Source organism: Puma concolor, unplaced genomic scaffold (genome assembly GCF_028749965.1).
Source record: "Puma concolor isolate L17-30 unplaced genomic scaffold, mPumCon1.1.hap2 unalloc_scaffold_34, whole genome shotgun sequence".
In the NCBI taxonomy this organism is placed as follows: Eukaryota; Metazoa; Chordata; class Mammalia; order Carnivora; family Felidae; genus Puma; species Puma concolor.
In genome coordinates, this window is record NW_028240241.1 from 197,633 (window position 1) to 214,989 (window position 17,357).

At 39.8% G+C, this 17,357-nt stretch overlaps 1 protein-coding gene and 2 long non-coding RNA genes across 9 annotated transcripts in view; 2 read left to right on the top strand and 1 right to left on the bottom strand.

The window, feature by feature from the left end:
* LOC147571269 (leucine-rich repeat-containing protein 37A2-like) overlaps nucleotides 1-17,357 on the top strand; it is a 62,401-nt gene that overhangs the window by 35,727 nt on the left and 9,317 nt on the right. For all 7 annotated transcript variants that reach the window (XM_086696478.1, XM_086696476.1, XM_086696477.1 and 4 more), the window contains 2 exons: nucleotides 8,575-8,646; nucleotides 9,209-9,284. In XM_086696478.1, coding sequence (XP_086552604.1) covers nucleotides 8,575-8,646; nucleotides 9,209-9,284 — 148 coding nt within the window. The remainder of the gene's footprint in view (nucleotides 1-8,574; nucleotides 8,647-9,208; nucleotides 9,285-17,357) is intronic.
* Nucleotides 1,567-3,436, bottom strand: LOC147571272 (uncharacterized). The gene is made up of 2 exons (XR_015247554.1): nucleotides 3,259-3,436; nucleotides 1,567-2,971 (listed from the first exon to the last, which is right to left on the bottom strand). It is a non-coding gene; the product is annotated as an uncharacterized LOC147571272 (long non-coding RNA).
* LOC147571273 (uncharacterized) lies at nucleotides 5,172-6,366 on the top strand. Its single transcript, XR_015247536.1, has 2 exons — nucleotides 5,172-5,475; nucleotides 6,103-6,366. It is a non-coding gene; the product is annotated as an uncharacterized LOC147571273 (long non-coding RNA).

A 17,357-nucleotide genomic window follows, 5' to 3' on the forward strand; every position in this document is an offset into this window, starting at 1 on the left:
TCCGGTGTAAAAGCAAAAGAGCCTTTATTGGAGCTAGCTCGAGCTCAATCCCCTACCTGCACTGTCGAAGCTGTGAGATACCCGGGAGAGAGAGCCAGTTTCAAAAGGACAAAGGTTTTACTGGTGCCTAGTGGCAGTTGGTGAGGTAATGGCTGCGGCCTCAGCTGATTGGCTGGGGAAGGGTCCTGGGGAAGAGTCCTGTTAGGCAGTTGGGGGGGGGTTACTCAAGGGGAGGAGGTGTGGTCAAGGTGAAGGACACAGAACAAGATGGAGTCGGCCGGTGTAGGCCCGCCCTTTCAATGTGGTTTGAATAGAGCTGTACTACTAAAACGAATTCACAGTTAACTTCCAAAACATTATCACAGTACAGTAAGTGTGTATTGGAGGTTGGGCTCCTTGTTTGGGGCCAAACTTTTCTTTTCTTTTTTCTTTTTAACGTTTATTTATTCTGAGAGAAAGAGAGCGTGCGCAGGGGAGATGCCATCCCGTGAATTCAGTCACGTTATTACCTATGTGACTTATTACTGGGGTGTTTATAAGTTGAAACAGTATTTTCTCCAGCATTAAATAAGTTTGTAAACCTTTTGGGCCCCAGCTGAGGTGGATTTATCTTGAACTGACTGGAGCTTAAACTTCAGGTCTCCTCACTTACATAGGCCCCTTCCAAAGTCTTGGGAGGGACCCTCGCAATTCCTGTACGCATAATTTTGCATGTTTTGATGAGGCAGGATTTCCCAAAGTAGATGAGGTTCAGACCCTACAAGGCCTTGATTCACCCCTGGGTTTCAGGTAATTATATCTCAGTAAGTTTTTTGAATGAAGCCTCTTAAGTTATTGATAAACACTGAGTGAACACGTTAGCGGTGTGGTAAAGTCTATTTTGAATCTGAAATCCACCTCAAAGCCATGCCAAGAGTTTATTAATAAGGTACCACTTTTTGAATGGTAGTAATAATCCTGTTTCTTTCAGATGAAATCAGGAATGAAATATATTATGGAAAACCAACAGTGGTTGATAATCCTAAATGTTAAGTATAGTTTTTTTTTTTTTTCCTGACTTTAAAGTGCTTCTCCTTCATTCACCTACACAGGTCCAGACTGGTGGCTTATTTTAAAAAATTCACTTCATTGGTTCTAACAGTACGAGCTCCATGATTTTAGAAGCTGAAGGACTCTACGATGTAGAAAGGCTGTACCTTATCGGGATAGAGCACATTCACATGCTGGCTCGTCTGTGGCGCATCCGTATTGTGCCAAGAACATAAGCTCTAAGGGAGAATAAGGAAAATCTAAGCCTTGCCCCTGTTGAATTATTGTTGAGAATATCATTGAGGTAGGTGTGGCCACCCTCTGAAGGCAAACTCGAGCCCCAGTCACAGACACGCCCTAACGCTCCCCCAGTCAACCGGCATCTGCTTCCTTTTAGACAGCTGTGTGCCCACAAAAGTTGACACACTTCAGGATATTGTCATCGCTTTTTGGTATGTACTGGAAATCCTGGCAGCTTCTTCTCAGATTCAGAAAGGCATAAACGTTAAGGATGAAGATAACAACTCAGGGCTGTCCTTTTGGGGTGATTTAGGGTAACTTTTATTATTTTCCGTGTGTGGTAGTTCAAAAGCTTTGCCATAGTCATACCCAACTATTACTTTTCTTCTCCCAGCTGCATCTGAGTCTTCCCACGTATATACCAAGGCATCTTCTTTCTCTGGGAAGCATGGTAGTTGCTCCTCCGCCCCATATCATTTCTTTAATACCGACCTCTATTAGGTATTTACTGCGCTCCGGCACTATGCTAAGACCTTTCGCTTGTGCTGCAAGTAAGACAATGTGTCTTAAACTCTTAGAATAGAGCCTGGCACGTGGGAAGTGCTCCGGACGTGGCCCCTCACACGGCACTTCATTTTCGTCTTTCCAGCAACTCTTGTGACACAGGTAGTATTATCCTCATTTTGGGGATGAGGAACTTGAAACTCAGAGACATCGGGTGACTTGCCTAGGTTCACACTGTCAATAAGTGACAGAACCACTTCAGAAGCTTCGCGAGTAATACAATTCCGCATTCCCTGGCACTAGGTAGGACCTGAATGACAACTGGCCTTTTGGGCGTCGTCCCTTGGAGTCAGCTTCTCACTGGAATAGGACCTTTCGAGCAGGGAGCTCCTTTTCCCTATGCTTCTGGAGTTCCTGGCCATGCCACCTATGGGCATCCCCAGGCTTCCTGCTCACCGCCTGGTGCAACTATCACATCGTCACTGCTAGGCACCCACTCTGTGCCCAGCCTTATGCTAGGTGCTTTGCACATGCTCTTTCCTTTAATCCTCAAGTTGCCTTATGAGGTAAATGCTGCTAAAAGGACTCGGAGATGTTCGTTACTTAAGTCCCTTCACCAGGAAGTGACAGCCAGAATTCAGACCTAGGTCTGCCTGATTCCAGGGCCCTTGCTTCTTGGGCTGGTCCTCACTGCCAGAAACTCCTCTTCAAGGCTATTCTCAGAACTTTAATTAAAACATAGGCTCACCATTTCAGATTCTTTAGGCTTCGCCCCTCCCCCCGCCCAACCCCTGAGAAAGGATTTACGTGATGCCCTTAGATGTCTTGCATTGAGGAGCTTCCCATGGGGAGTCACGTTCTCATGGCTCATGGACCTATGTAGATGAATAAAGGAAAGGGGTTATTCTATCCCCAGGTACTTCAAACAGACTGGAATAGGGTCTAGATCACTCCACTTATCTCTTCAACTGCTTTCCTCCAACGAGCCAGTTTTCCCTCCATGCCTTGGGATTCCAGCGTAGAGAGTTTGGAGTTTGTCCTATTTGAAATTTATTTTCACTGCCTGCTTTGGACATTTTTTCAGCTAAAGCTGTTAGGATTTCAGTACATTCAGGACAGTGGTGACAAGCTTCAGTCCTCAAGTCTTCTCTGTCTCCTCAGTTAATAGAAAGGAAACGTAGCCCATCTGTCTGGACCTCTGTAGAAGAATTTGGAGAAAAAAAAAATAACACGTAAGAAATGTTCCCTTATTTTGTGAGCTACCTTTAGTCTGTCCCGTTGCTCTGCAACAGAAAGCTTTTGCAAAAATACTTGAGTTTTCCTCTTCAAATAAGATACAGTTTTTTAAAAAACAAAAGAATACCTAGAACAGTATTTCTTCAACTTTGATTATGAGACAGTCTTTGAGGATAACTGTTGTTATGTTTGACTCCCATAAAGATAAGCCCACGAATATCCAAAAGCCAATAGACTGAGTCAGCACACCTTTTATCTGTAAGATGAGGGAATTGAACGGAAATGGAGATGATCTCTAGTGCAATGTCCACCGTTCGTTCGTATCGCAGTCTGTGGAAAAACAATTGCTGTCGGTCCAGCAGAGGTAACCTGTCGGGTCAGTTCTCACTCTCCCCTTGGCTCAGGCACAATAGCTCCATGAAGAAAAGGCGGCACTAAAGACAGGAGGAAATAGGATAATTTGGAGTGGCCTGTATTTTGCTTTCACTACAGATAAACACGGGGCATTCATCTCAGCAGGAGGGCTGCCTGGGTAAGAGGAAGCACTGAGCCGATGGGTATAAGGCCATGGGTGAGCTACCAGGAAAGAGGGGGGGACAGTGGGGGTAGAGCACTGAGATAGTTGGGGGGAAGGATAACGAACTACTAAATTGTTTTGGCTGCATAACTCTTCATAGTCTTTCTTAATAGGGAGCCGGGGGTGGGCGCGGGGTGGGGGGGGGAGCAGTGGGCAGGGGAAGACACACACGTGGAAGAGCTTACTTGCACAGAGCCCACCAGTAAGCTTGTAGGTATGAATGCCATTGTTATTGTTTCAAAGCCAAAGGACATTCAGAGCCTCAAGGTTGAGGAACTGTGTTTAACCAGACATGTGACACTCACGTTCTTTCTCTTCATAACATTGTCTGACTGGATATTAACTAGTGTTACACAAACCCGACATGTTAATGGGCCTGAAAAAACGTAGAAGAATGGGCTGGAATAGGAAGAATAGGGGAGTTTCCAAGGCAGGAACAAAAACGCATGGCTCCCAGCCGCACCGCTAACTCCCTCTGACCTCCGTTGTGGAAGAGTTTGAATCTTCGCTCCCCTTTTCTCCACCTACTAACATGTTTATCTTCTGGCAACTGGTTCTCTATTTATCACAACGTGGTTCTTTTTTTTTTTTTTTTTTTCAAATTGAGATATAGTCCGCATAATAGAATATGCAACGTTATAAAGTATATAGTGCAATGGTATACTTTGATAGACAGTAATCACTGCTAATTCCAGAACATTGTCATCACCCCCCTCAAAAGAAATACCATACCCATCAGCCTTTACTCCCCATTCTCCCCTCCCCCCAGGCCCCTGGCAACAACTAATTTACCTTCTGCCCCTATGGATTTGCCTATTCTGGACATTTCATCGAAATGTGTGTCTAGTTTCTTTCACATAGCTTGTTGGCTTCAAGATTTATCCGGTTGTAGCATGTTTCAGTACTTCATTCTTTTTTCAATGTTTATTTATTTTTGAAAGAGAGCGCACACACAAGCGGGGAAGGGGCAGAGGGAGAGGGGGACAGAGGATCCAAAACCACAGAGCCTGATGTAGAGCTCGAACTCATGAACTGTGAGATGACGACCTGAGCCAAAGTCAGATGCTTAACCGACTGAGCCACCCAGGTGCTCCAATCACATTTTGTTCATCCATTCGTGAGTTATTGGACATTTGGATTATTTTGACTTTTTGGCTCTTATGAATAATGCTGCTATGAGTATTCATGTACAAGTTTTTGTGTGGTCATATGTTTTTAATTCTCTTGGGTACGTACCTAAGAGTGGAATTGCTGGGTCATGTAGTAACTCTATATTTAACCCTTTTGAGGAACTGCCAAACTGTTTTCCACAGTGACTACACCATCTTACATTCCCACCAATGTATGAAGATTCTGGTTTCCCCAAATCTTGCTACCACTTATCATTGTCTCTCTGTTCGATCATAGCCATCTTAGTGAGTGTAGAGTAGTATCTCATTGTAGCTTTGATTTCTATTTCCCTAATGACCTAAGACATTGAGCATCTTTTCATGTGCTTATTGGCCATTCATGTATTTTCTTTGGCGAAATGTCTCTTCAAATCCTTTACCCATTTAAACATTTGATTATTTGTCTTTTTCTGAGTTTTAAGAGTTCTTTATATATTCTGGATATTCTGGATACTAGACTTGTATCAGACATATGATAGTTTTGGGTTGTTTTTTTATTTTTAAATAAAGTCCAGCTTACCTATTTTTCCTTTGGTTTGTTGTGCTTTTTGTGTCATGTCTAAGAAACTGTTGCCTAAATCCAAGGTCATAAAGATTTCTCTCCTGAGAGTTTTATAGCTTGAGCTCTTCCATTTAGGTCTTTGACTCATTTTGAGTTAATATTTATATATGGTGTGAAGTGTAGGAATCCAACTCCATTATTTTGTATGGGGATATACGGTTGTCCCAGCATCATTTGAAAACACTAGTCTTCCCACATTGAATGGTGTTGGCACCCTTGTTGAAAATCAGTGGGCCATAAATGTGAGGATTTATTCCTGGACTGTCAGTTCTGTTCCATCAGCTTACATGTCTGTTCTTATGCCAGTACCACACCGTGATTACTGTAGTTTTGAAGTAGGTTTTGAAACCAGGGCGTGTGAGTCTCCCCATTTGGTTGTTCTTTGTCAAAATCGTTTTGGAGCCCCTGGGTAGCTCAGTTGGTTAAGTGGCCGGCTCTTGATTTCAGCTCAGGTCATGACCTCACAGTTTGTGAGATGGAACCCCGTGTTGCCATCTGCACTGACAGCATGGAGCCTGCTTGGGATGCTCCCTCTCCTTCTCCCTCTGCCCCTCCCCTGCTCACACTTTTCCCCACTCACACTCGCTCATGTTTGCTCTTCTGCACGGGTGTGTATGCTCGCTGTCTCTCAAAATGAATAGATAAACTTTTTTTTTTTTTTTTTTTAAAGATCATTTTGGGCTATTCTCGGTCCCTTGAATTGACATACAGATTTTAGAATTAGCTTGCCAATATTTGGAAAGAAGTCAGTTGGGGTTTTGATAGGGATTATACTGAAACCACAGTTCAATCTGGGGTATAGTGCCATTTTAACAATATTTTCTTCTGATCCGTGAACATGGCATATCTTTACGTTTATTTCAATCTTCTTTAATTTCTTTCAACAACGTTTTGTGGTTTTTAGTGTGATTCTTGCACTTCTTTGGTTAAATGTTTTCCTAAGTATTTTATTCTTTTGAGTACTGTTATACATGGAATTGTTTTCTTAATTTCATTTTTGGAATAGTCATTGCTGATGTATAGAAATAAAGCTAATTTTTACATATCGATCTTGTGTCCTGTAACCTTGCTGAACTCATTTATTAGTGCTAAGGTTTTTTTTCTACATTCCCAGGAATATGTCTTGTGGTCTTCTAGTTACCCAGGAAGATGTTGGAGCATTTCAAAGTCCCTATGGACATCTCATTTCTCAGCTTTTCCCTTTTAGGCTTTTTGTTTAGGCTATTTTTTGTCTTGTGATCAATTGCCTCACATAGCTGCCAGATTAAAACATTTATCTATAATTGTTTTCAAAAAAGGCCCCTTGGGAAGAGGCTATTTTAGCACTGTGCAGTTCTCAGTGAGGTCAAGGGCAAGGCTTTCAAGTGAAGTTTTTTAGGGACCCCACTAGACAGGTAAAACAATGACAGTTTGTTCTTTGGGAATGAGGCTTTAAGGAACTTCAGCTCCATTTTGTTCCCCTGGGATGTGGGCAATTTTTAAGGTTCTCATCAGGATGGAGAGCAGAGGTTGAGGACAAGTTAAAACAACAGAGCTCACTGTTCTTATAGAAATTAGTAATTTTTTCTTTAATACATGCTCTCCGGGTTGCTGCAAGCCCATTGGTTAAAATTTCCAAAGTTCTGAGAAAGTTGATTTTGACCATTTTTGCTAGTTGTTGTTGTTGTTGCTTTTACGGAAGGATGAATTTTCAGACGTCCTTCCTCTCTCATTTTCACTGATTCACCTGTAACAGGGCTTTAAAATCTCTAAAGTCTCAGGGCACCTGGGTGGCTCAGTTAACTGCCTGACTCTTGATTTCGGCTCAGGTCATGATCTTGCGGTCATGGGATCAAGCCCCATGTCAGGCTCTGCACGGGGCATGGAGCCTGCTTGGGATTCTCTCTCTCTCTCTTCCTCTGCCTCCCTTCACTCATACTCTTGTACTCTCTCTCTCAAAAAATAGAATAAAAAAATAAGAAATGAAATCTGTAAAGTCTCAATGATCACAGGCTAATTAAATACTTAATCATGGGAGATGATTAGAGGAAAGGAATAAAAATAGAAAATGTAATTCTTAGAGAAGCTCTCCCAGATGGAGAGATGAAGTTCAGCAAAGTGTTTCTATATTTAATGCTCTCAAAGTTAAGTTTAAGGTAACGGCTATTTTAAACCCCCTTTTTTCCATACAATTTAAATACAGGCTTTGGAGTCAGAACTGAGTTCAGATTCCATCTCTGCTTCTTGACTGGCTGGACAAACTGGGACAAATTATACAACCTCTCTGTACTTCAGTTTCCTCACTTGTAAAATGGGGTAATGATGTATCTATCACATAAGGTTATTGTGAGGTTTAAATGTGAAATGCTGATCACAGATGCCCCATAGCTCAATAGTATTGGTTGTGATGATTATCCTTATAATTTTGCAAAAGTACAGTGATGATTCTTGAGCAGAGTCAACCTAAAGGCAGATTTTCTTTTCTTTCTTCCTGTTTCCTTCACTTTATTTTTGCTGTAAAGAACTGAGAAGAAAATCTACTCAGCATTTTGGAATAAAAACTTGTGTCAAGCAGTGACAAAATGTTATTTATTCAACAAGCCTTCACTAAGTAACTAGTAAATAACAAGCACTCTGTCAGGCACAGGGACAAAAATGACAATAGAGTATGGTCCCTGCCCTCAGGGAGCTGGCAGTCCAGGAGATGGATAAGGAAACGGGATCATATGCCACCTAACAAAGGCTGTCATAGGAGAATACACATGGTGGGGGTATAGCTTTCACCATTTCCTCTTAGATTAATCCCTTTGTCTTTGGCCCCCAAACTGAGGAATTGGTCCTATTTTTGTCTTTAACCGGGTGTTTTAAACTGTGGAATTTTTTACATTTCTAGAGATAAAGGAAAAGCACCTAGAATTATAGAGGACACTAGAAACAGTATTTCCTACAGAGCCTGGGCTTCCTACCAGCATAGTCACTTCTAGGGTTTTCAGCCCAAAAAGTTCTTTGGCATATCTTGGCTTTGCTGTCCACGTAAAAAAAAAAAAAAAAAAAAAAAAAAAAATTTTTTTTTCTCTTTCTGTTCTCCACTTTATCGTCCAGAGAGCTGGGTAGTTCCCAAAGGAAGAGTGCTTTACAGAATGTAAGGGTGATTTATAGGCAAAGGCAGAAAATGATTAGTTTTAACCTTCCAGTTCCATACCCCCAAAATGAACATAAACGTTCGTGGTAGTCATTACTGGAAATGCAGATCATTTTAATTCCATTGCATTTTTCAGAATTATCAGTCGTAACCCTCTGTCAGCTGTTGAAGATTCCTATCTTTTTAAGTTGCCAGCATTAAAATATTTGTAAGTATTGCAACAATCTCATGGCTCATGAGATGATTTCTGATCTTTTTTGTTGTCATCAAAAGATTAAGTATTTTGCGTTTTGGGAAAAAGTCCTAATTTAAGTTTTAACTCGGTTATTGAAATAAGCATTATTAGCAAAGAAAAAACGTATATGGGCAAGATAGCCTGCAGAGGAAGGAATAGTATTGAAGAACACATAAGAGACATGGGACTTGCAGATGTAGGTAGAAATACCATTTATCTCAAAGTGGAAAGTGGAGTAAGGTGTATATTAAAAGAAAAAAAGACTAATCAAGAGAGGTGGATGCAATTGAGAATGAAAATGAGGATAAGAGTAAAAAGGATTGTACTGTTGAGCACCAAGGTGATTAATTTGATGATGCACATAAAATGTCTTCATTGGGAGTTTTCTGAAATTATTGTCCATAGCAAGAAAACTCTTGAGCTGACTTGACAAAGAAGCCAGAATTGAAGTAACCACATGTTGTTAAGTATCTTTTTAGGTACAGAATTTTTATCCTTGGGTTCAAATCACGCATGTTTGGGCTTTCTCCTTCAGAGACATGGGATCAACACAGGTGTCACTTACAACAGTTGAGAGCATCCTCATGATGACCCTTGAATTTGGAAACACTGTAAGTTGATTTTTCTTATGTGTATTTTCACTTAGTTGTTGATTTAGATTTGTTTTATTGTCTTCTTAAGTCAGATTTATTGAGGTATAAAATTTACTCTTTTTAAGCGTACAGTTTGATGAGTTTTGACAAACGTGTAGTTATGTAAGCACCACCACATTTGAGACGTAGACCATTTCTGTCACCCCAAAAGGCCCCTATGTGCCTTTGCAGCCAATCCCCTTTTGTCACCACCAGCCCTGGCAACCACCAACCTAATTTTTGTCCCTATAGTTTTGCCTTCTCCACAGTGTCTTATAAATGAAATCATACAAGGGGCACCTGGGTGGCTCGGGCAGTTAAGCGTCCGACTTCAGCTCAGGTCATGATCTCGCGGTTCGTGAGTTCAAGCCCTGCATCGGACTCTGTCCTGACAGCTCAGAGCCTGGAGCCTGCTTCGGATTCTGTGTCTCCCTGTCTCTCTACCCCTTCCCCATTTGCCCTCCATCTCTCTCTCTCTCTCAAAAATAAATGAACATTAAAAAAAATAAATAAATGAAATCATACAGTATGCAGTCTTCTGTGATTGGTTCCTTTCAGCATAATCCTTTTGAGATTCATCCATGTGTTTTTTTAACTTTTTTAACGTTTATTTATTTTTGAGAAACAGAGAGCATAAGCAGGAGAGGGGGAGAGAGAGAGAGAGAGAGAGAGAGAGAGAGAGAGAGACAGACACACACAGAACCCGAAGCAGGCTCCAGGCTCTGTCAGCGCAGAGCCCAATACAGGGCATGAACCTGCGGAACATGAGATCACGGCCTGAGCCAAAGTCGGTCACTTATCTGACTGAGCCACCCAGGCACCCCAGAGACTCATCCATGTGTTTGCACATGTCAGTAGTTCATTTCCTTTTTATTGCCGAGTAGTATTGCAGTTGTGAGGATATACCAGTTTGTTTATGCGTTCATCAGTTAATGGGCATTTGAGTTGTTTCTAGCTTTTTGGCCTTTATGAATAAAGTTGCTTAAAACACTTACATGCAGGTCTTCGTATGAGCGTATGTTTTCATTGGGGGAGGGGGGGAGGGGGTAAAATACCTAATGGCAGGATTGCTACATCATATGCTAAGTGTATATTTAACTGTTTAAGAAACTGCTTACCTGTTTTCTAAAGTGGATGTACCATTTTGCATTCCAGCCTGCAGTATATGAGATCTTCTATCTATCCTTTCTTCTAATGTCTTGATCTATTTTTCATAAGGTGAATGTTGGCCTTAAAATTGAGTTGGGAAGTAGTCCCCTCTCTTCAATTCTCTAGTACAGTTTGTGCAGAATTGGCATTATGTTTTCCTTAAATGTTTGCTAGAATTCACCAGTGAAGCCATGTGGGCTTGAAGCTTTCTTTGTGAGAAAGTGTTAAACTACAGATTTTATTTTTGTAATAGTGCTACTTAAATTACATACTTATTTTTTGGAGTAGTTCATGTCTTTCAGGGAATCTATTTCATCTTGAAGTTATTGACATAAAGTATTTTATAATGTTCCCTTATTATCCTTTTAGTATCTGTAGAATTGTAGTGATGTCATTCCTCTCATTTTTGATATTGATAATTTGTGTCTTCTCTTGTCTTTTCTTGATAAATCTGGCCAGAAGTTTATCAGTTTTACTTATCTTCTCTAAAAAGTGCCTTTTCATTACACTGACTTCTCTATTTTTGTTTTCCTTTTTAAAAATTTCTGCTTTGATCTTCATCATTCCATTTTCTCTCCTTACTCAGTGATGAATTTCCTTTTCTTTTTCTAGTTTCTTCAAAGTGGACACTGGGGGGGGGGGGGGGGGCGCCTGGGTGGCGCAGTCGGTTAAGCGTCCGACTTCAGCCAGGTCACGATCTCGCGGTCCGTGAGTTTGAGCCCCGCGTCGGGCTCTGCGCTGATGGCTCGGAGCCTGGAGCCTGTTTCCGATTCTGTGTCTCCCTCTCTCTCTGCCCCTCCCCCGTTCATGCTCTGTCTCTCTCTGTCCCAAAAATAATAAATAAACGTTAAAAAAAAAAAAAAAACTTAAAAAAAAAAAGTGGACACTGGGGAAGATGAATACTATATGAGCAACATCCCACATGTTGACATGTGTTTTCAGTTTCAGTCGGTACAAAATCGTTTTTAATATCCATTTTGACTTATTTGACCAATAGGGTTCCTTAGGAGTGTGTTGGTTAGTTTCTAAATATTTGGAGATTTTACAGATCTGTTAATTTGTTATTTAATTCCATTGTGGTCACAGAACAATATGTTGGATGACTGAAATCCTTTTAAATTTATTGAGGCTTGTTTTATAGCCAATGAATTCTGGTAATAGATGAGAATATGGTCTATTTTGATAAATATTATGTGCCCACTTGAAAAAAAATATGTAGTCTGCTGATTTGGTGTGGAGTATTCTATAAATGTCAACTAGGTCAAGTAGGTTGGTAGTATTTTTCAAGTCTGATGTATCATTACTCATTTTCTATATATTTTTTCTGTCAATTATTGAGAGAGGGATATTGAAATCTCCAACTATAATTGTGTACTTTTGTGTCTCTCTTTCCTATTCTCCTTAATATATTTGGAAGTTCTATTATCAGATACATAAATTTTTAAGTTATGTCTTTTCTATTAGTTGACATTTCTATCACAATGGAATAACCTCATTTATCCCTGGTAATATCTTCGCTTTGAAATTGACTTTGTCCTATAGTAAATATAGCCACTCAAGGTTTCGTTTGATTAGTGTTAGCAAAGCATAATTTCTTCCATATTTTTAACCTACTTATATCTTTGTATTGAAGATGAATCTTATAGACAGCATATAGTTGGCTTTTGCTTTTTTATCCAGTATGACAACTCTATCTTTTAATTAGGTGATTGCACCATTTATAGTTAATGTAATTATTTATAGGATTACATTTAAAGCTACTGTCTACTCTTTCTATGTATCCCATCTGTTCTTTGTTTCTTTTCTTTTTCTTTTTCTTCCTGCTCTTGGGTTGATTTAGTACGTTTTATTATTTTTTGGTGGGGGGATAAATAGTTACAACTCAGGTTTTGTTATTTTAGTAGCTGTTTAATGGTTTGTAGTGTTCATGTTTAACTTATCACAGTCTATCTTCAAATGATATGATATGATTTCATGAATAGTATAAGAACCTTACAATAAATAGTGTACTTCCATTGTTCCCCTCCTGACCTTTGTGCTATTGTTTTCATACGTTTTACTTTTAGCACACCATATTATTTTTTTTGTTTAAATAGTCAATTATCTTTTTTTATTTTTTATTTTTGAGAGAGACAGAGTGCAAGTGGGGGAGGGGCAGAGAGAGAGGGAGACACAGAATCTGAAGCAGGCTCCAGGCTCTGAGCTGTAGACACAGAGCCTGATGTGGGGCCTGAAATCACAGACTATGAGATCATGACCTGAGCTGAAGTCAGATGCTTAACTGACTGAGCCACCTGGGTGCCCCTCAATTATCTCTTTTATTGAAGTATATATAGATCATGTAATATTAAATTAGTTTCAGGTGTACAACACAGTGATCTTTTATATACATTATGAAATGCTCACCACAATAAGTATATTACAGTATTATTGACGATATTCCCTATGCTGTACTTTTCATCTGGTGACTTATTTATTTTATAACTGCAAGTTTGTACCTCTTAACCCTTTTCACTCATTTTGTCCATATCCCTAGTTTGTTCTCCATATTTACAAGTGTTTTCTCTTTTTTGTTGTTGTTTATTCATTCATTTGGTTTTTTGTTTATTTTTTGTTTATTTTTTACCTTGTTTTATATTTTATTTTTTATTTATTTATTTTTTTAATATATGAAATTTATTGTCAAATTGGTTTCCATACAACACCCAGTGCTCATCCCAAAAGGTGCCCTCCTCAATACCCATCACCCACCCTCCCCTCCCTCCCACCCCCCATCAACCCTCAGTTTGTTCTCAGTTTTTAACAGTCTCTTATGCTTTGGCTCTCTCCCACTCTAACCTCTTTTTTTTTGTTTTTCCTTCCCCTCCCCCATGGGTTTCTGTTAAGTTTCTCAGGATCCACATAAGAGTGAAATCATATGGTATCTGTCTTTCTCTGTATGGCTTATTTCACTTAGCATCACACTCTCCAGTTCCATCCACGTTGCTACAAAAGGCCATATTTCATTTTTTCTCATTGCCACGTAGTATTCCATTGTGTATATAAACCACAATTTCTTTATCCATTCATCAGTTGATGGACATTTAGGCTCTTTCCATCATTTGGCTATTGTTGAGAGTGCTGCTATAAACATTGGGGTACAAGTGCCCCTATGCATCAGTACTCCTGTATCCCTTGGATAAATTCCTAGCAGTGCTATTGCTGGGTCATAGGGTAGGTCTATTTTTAATTTTCTGAGGAACCTCCACACTGCTTTCCAGAGCGGCTGCACCAATTTGCATTCCCACCAACAGTGCAAGAGGGTTCCCGTTTCTCCACATCCTCTCCAGCATCTACAGTCTCCCGATTTGTTCATTTTGACCACTCTGACTGGCGTGAGGTGATATCTGAGTGTGGTTTTGATTTGTATTTCCCTGATAAGGAGCGACGTTGAACATCTTTTCATGTGCCTGTTGGCCATCCGGATGTCTTCTTTAGAGAAGTGTCTATTCATGTTTTCTGCCCATTTCTTCACTGGGTTATTTGCTTTTCGGGTGTGGAGTTTGGTGAGCTCTTTATAGATTTTGGATACTAGCCCTTTGTCCAATATGTCATTTGCAAATATCTTTTCCCATTCCGTTGGTTGCCTTTTAGTTTTGTTGGTTGTTTCCTTTGCTGTGCAGAAGCGTTTTATCTTCATAAGGTCCCAGTAATTCACTTTTGCTTTTAATTCCCTTGCCTTTGGGGATGTGTCGAGTAAGAGATTGCTACGGCTGAGGTCAGAGAGGTCTTTTCCTGCTTTCTCCTCTAAGGTTTTGATGGTTTCCTGTCTCCCATTCAGGTCCTTTATCCATTTTAAGTTTATTTTTGTGAATGGTGTGAGAAAGTGGTCTAGTTTCATTCTTCTGCATGTTGCTGTCCAGTTCTCCCAGCACCATTTGTTAAAGAGACTGTCTTTTTTCCATTGGATGTTCTTTCCTGCTTTGTCAAAGATGAGTTGGCCATACGTTTGTGGGTCTAGTTCTGGGGTTTCTATTCTATTCCATTGGTCTATGTGTCTGTTTTTGTGCCAATACCATGCTGTCTTGATGATGACAGCTTTGTAGTAGAGGCTAAAGTCTGGGATTGTGGTGCCTCCTGCTTTGGTCTTCTTCTTCAAAATTACTTTGGCTATTCGGGGCCTTTTGTGGTTCCATATGAATTTTAGGATTGCTTGTTCTAGTTTCGAGAAGAATGCTGGTGCAATTTTGATTGGGATTGCATTGAATGTGTAGATAGCTTTGGGTAGTATGGACATTTTGACAATATTTATTCTTCCAATCCATGAGCAGGGAATGTCTTTCCATTTCTTTAAATCTTCAATTACCTTCATAAGTTTCCTATAGTTTTCAGCATGCAGATCTTTTACATCTTTGGTTAGATTTATTCCTAGGTATTTTATGCTTCTTGCTGCAATTGTGAATGGGATCAGTTTCTTTATTTGTCTCTCTGTTGCTTCATTGTTAGTGTATAAGAATGCAACTGATTTCTGTACATTGATTTTGTATCCTGCAACTTTGCTGAATTCATGTATCAGTTCTAGCAGACTTTGGTGGAGTCTATCGGATTTTCCATGTATAATATCATGTCATCTGCAAAAAGCGAAAGCTTGACTTCATCTTTGCCAATTTTGATGCCTTTGATTTCCTTTTGTTGTCTGATTGCTGATGCTAGAACTTCCAGCACTATGTTAAACAACAGCGGTGAGAGTGGGCATCCCTGTCGTGTTCCTGATCTCAGGGAAAAAGCTCTAGTTTTTCCCCGTTGAGGATGATGTTAGCTGTGGGCTTTTCATAAATGGCTTTTATGATCTTTAAGTATGTTCCTTCCATCCCGACTGTCTCAAGGGTTTTTATTAAAAAAGGGTGCTGGATTTTGTCAAAGGCCTTTTCTGCATCGATTGACAGGATCATATGGTTCTTCTCTTTTTTTTTTTTTGTTAATGTGATGTATCACGTTGATTGATTTGCGAGTGTTGAACCAGCCCTGCACCCCAGGAATGAATCCCACTTGGTCATGGTGAATAATTCTTTTTATATGCCGTTGAATTCGATTTGCCAGTATCTTATTGAGAATTTTTGCATCCATATTCATCAGGGATATTGGCCTGTAGTTCTCTTTTTTTACTGGGTCTCTGTCTGGTTTAGGAATCAAAGTAATACTGGCTTCATAGAATGAGTCTGGAAGTTTTCCTTCCCCTTCTATTTTTTGGAATAGCTTGAGAAGGATAGGTATTATCTCTGCTTTAAACGTCTGGTAGAACTCCCCTGGGAAGCCATCTGGTCCTGGACTCTTATTTGTTGGGAGATTTTTGATAACCGATTCAATTTCTTTGCTGGTTATGGGTCTGTTCAAGCTTTCTATTTCCTCCTGATTGAGTTTTGGAAGAGTGTGGGTGTTTAGGAATTTGTCCATTTCTTCCAGGTTGCCCAATTTGTTGGCATATAATTTTTCATAGTATTCCCTGATAATTGTTTGTATCTCTGAGGGATTGGTTGTAATAATTCCATTTTCATTCATGATTTTATCTATTTGGGTCATCTCCCTTTTCTTTTTGAGAAGCCTGGCTAGAGGTTTGTCAATTTTGTTTATTTTTTCAAAAAACCAACTCTTGGTTTCGTTGATCTGCTCTACAGTTTTTTTAGACTCTCTATTGTTTATTTCTGCTCTGATCTTTATTATTTCTCTTCTTCTGCTGGGTTTAGGCTGCCTTTGCTGTTCTGCTTCTATTTCCTTTAGGTGTGCTGTTAGATTATGTATTTGGGATTTTTCTTGTTTCTTGAGATAGGCCTGGATTGCAATGTATTTTCCTCTCAGGACTGCCTTCGCTGCGTCCCAAAGCGTTTGGATTGTTGTATTTTCATTTTCGCTTGTTTCCATATATTTTTTACTTTCTTCTCTAATTGCCTGGCTGACCCACACATTCTTTAGTAGGGTGTTCTTTAACCTCCATGCTTTTGGAGGTTTTCCAGACTTTTTCCTGTGGTTGATTTCAAGCTTCATAGCATTGTGGTCTGAAAGTATGCATGGTATAATTTCAATTCTTGTAAACTTATGAAGGGCTGTTTTGTGACCCAGTATATGATCTATCTTGGAGAATGTTGCATGTGCACTCGAGAAGAAAGTATATTCTGTTGCTTTGGGATGCAGAGTTCTAAATATATCTGTCAAGTCCATCTGATCCAATGTCTCATTCAGGGCCCTTGTTTCTTTACTGACCATGTGTCTAGATGATCTATCCATTTCTGTAAGTGGAGTGTTAAAGTTCCCTGCAATTACCACATTCTTATCAATAAGGTTGCTTATGTTTATGAGTAATTGTTTTATATATTTGGGGGCTCCGGTATTCGGCGCATAGACATTTATAATTGTTAGCTCTTCCTGATGGATAGACCCTGTAATTATTATATAATGCCCTTCTTCATCTCTTGTTACAGCCTTTAATTTAAAGTCTAGTTTGTCTGATACAAGTATGGCTACTCCAGCTTTCTTTTGGCTTCCAGTAGCATGATAAATAGTTCTCCATCCCCTCACTCTCAATCTAAAGGTGTCCTCAGGTCTAAAATGAGTCTCTTGTAGACAGCAAATAGATGGGTCTTGTTTTTTTATCCATTCTGATACCCTATGTCTTTTGGTTGGCGCATTTAATCCATTTACATTCAGTGTTATTATAGAAAGATACGGGTTTAGAGTCATTGTGATGTCTGTATGTTTTATGCTTGTAGCGATGTCTCTGGTACTTTGTCTCACAGGGTCCCCCTTAGGATCTCTTGTAGGGCTGGTTTAGTGGTGACAAATTCCTTCAGTTTTTGTTTGTTTGGGAAGACCTTTATCTCTCCTTCTATTCTAAATGACAGACTTGCTGGATAAAGGATTCTCGGCTGC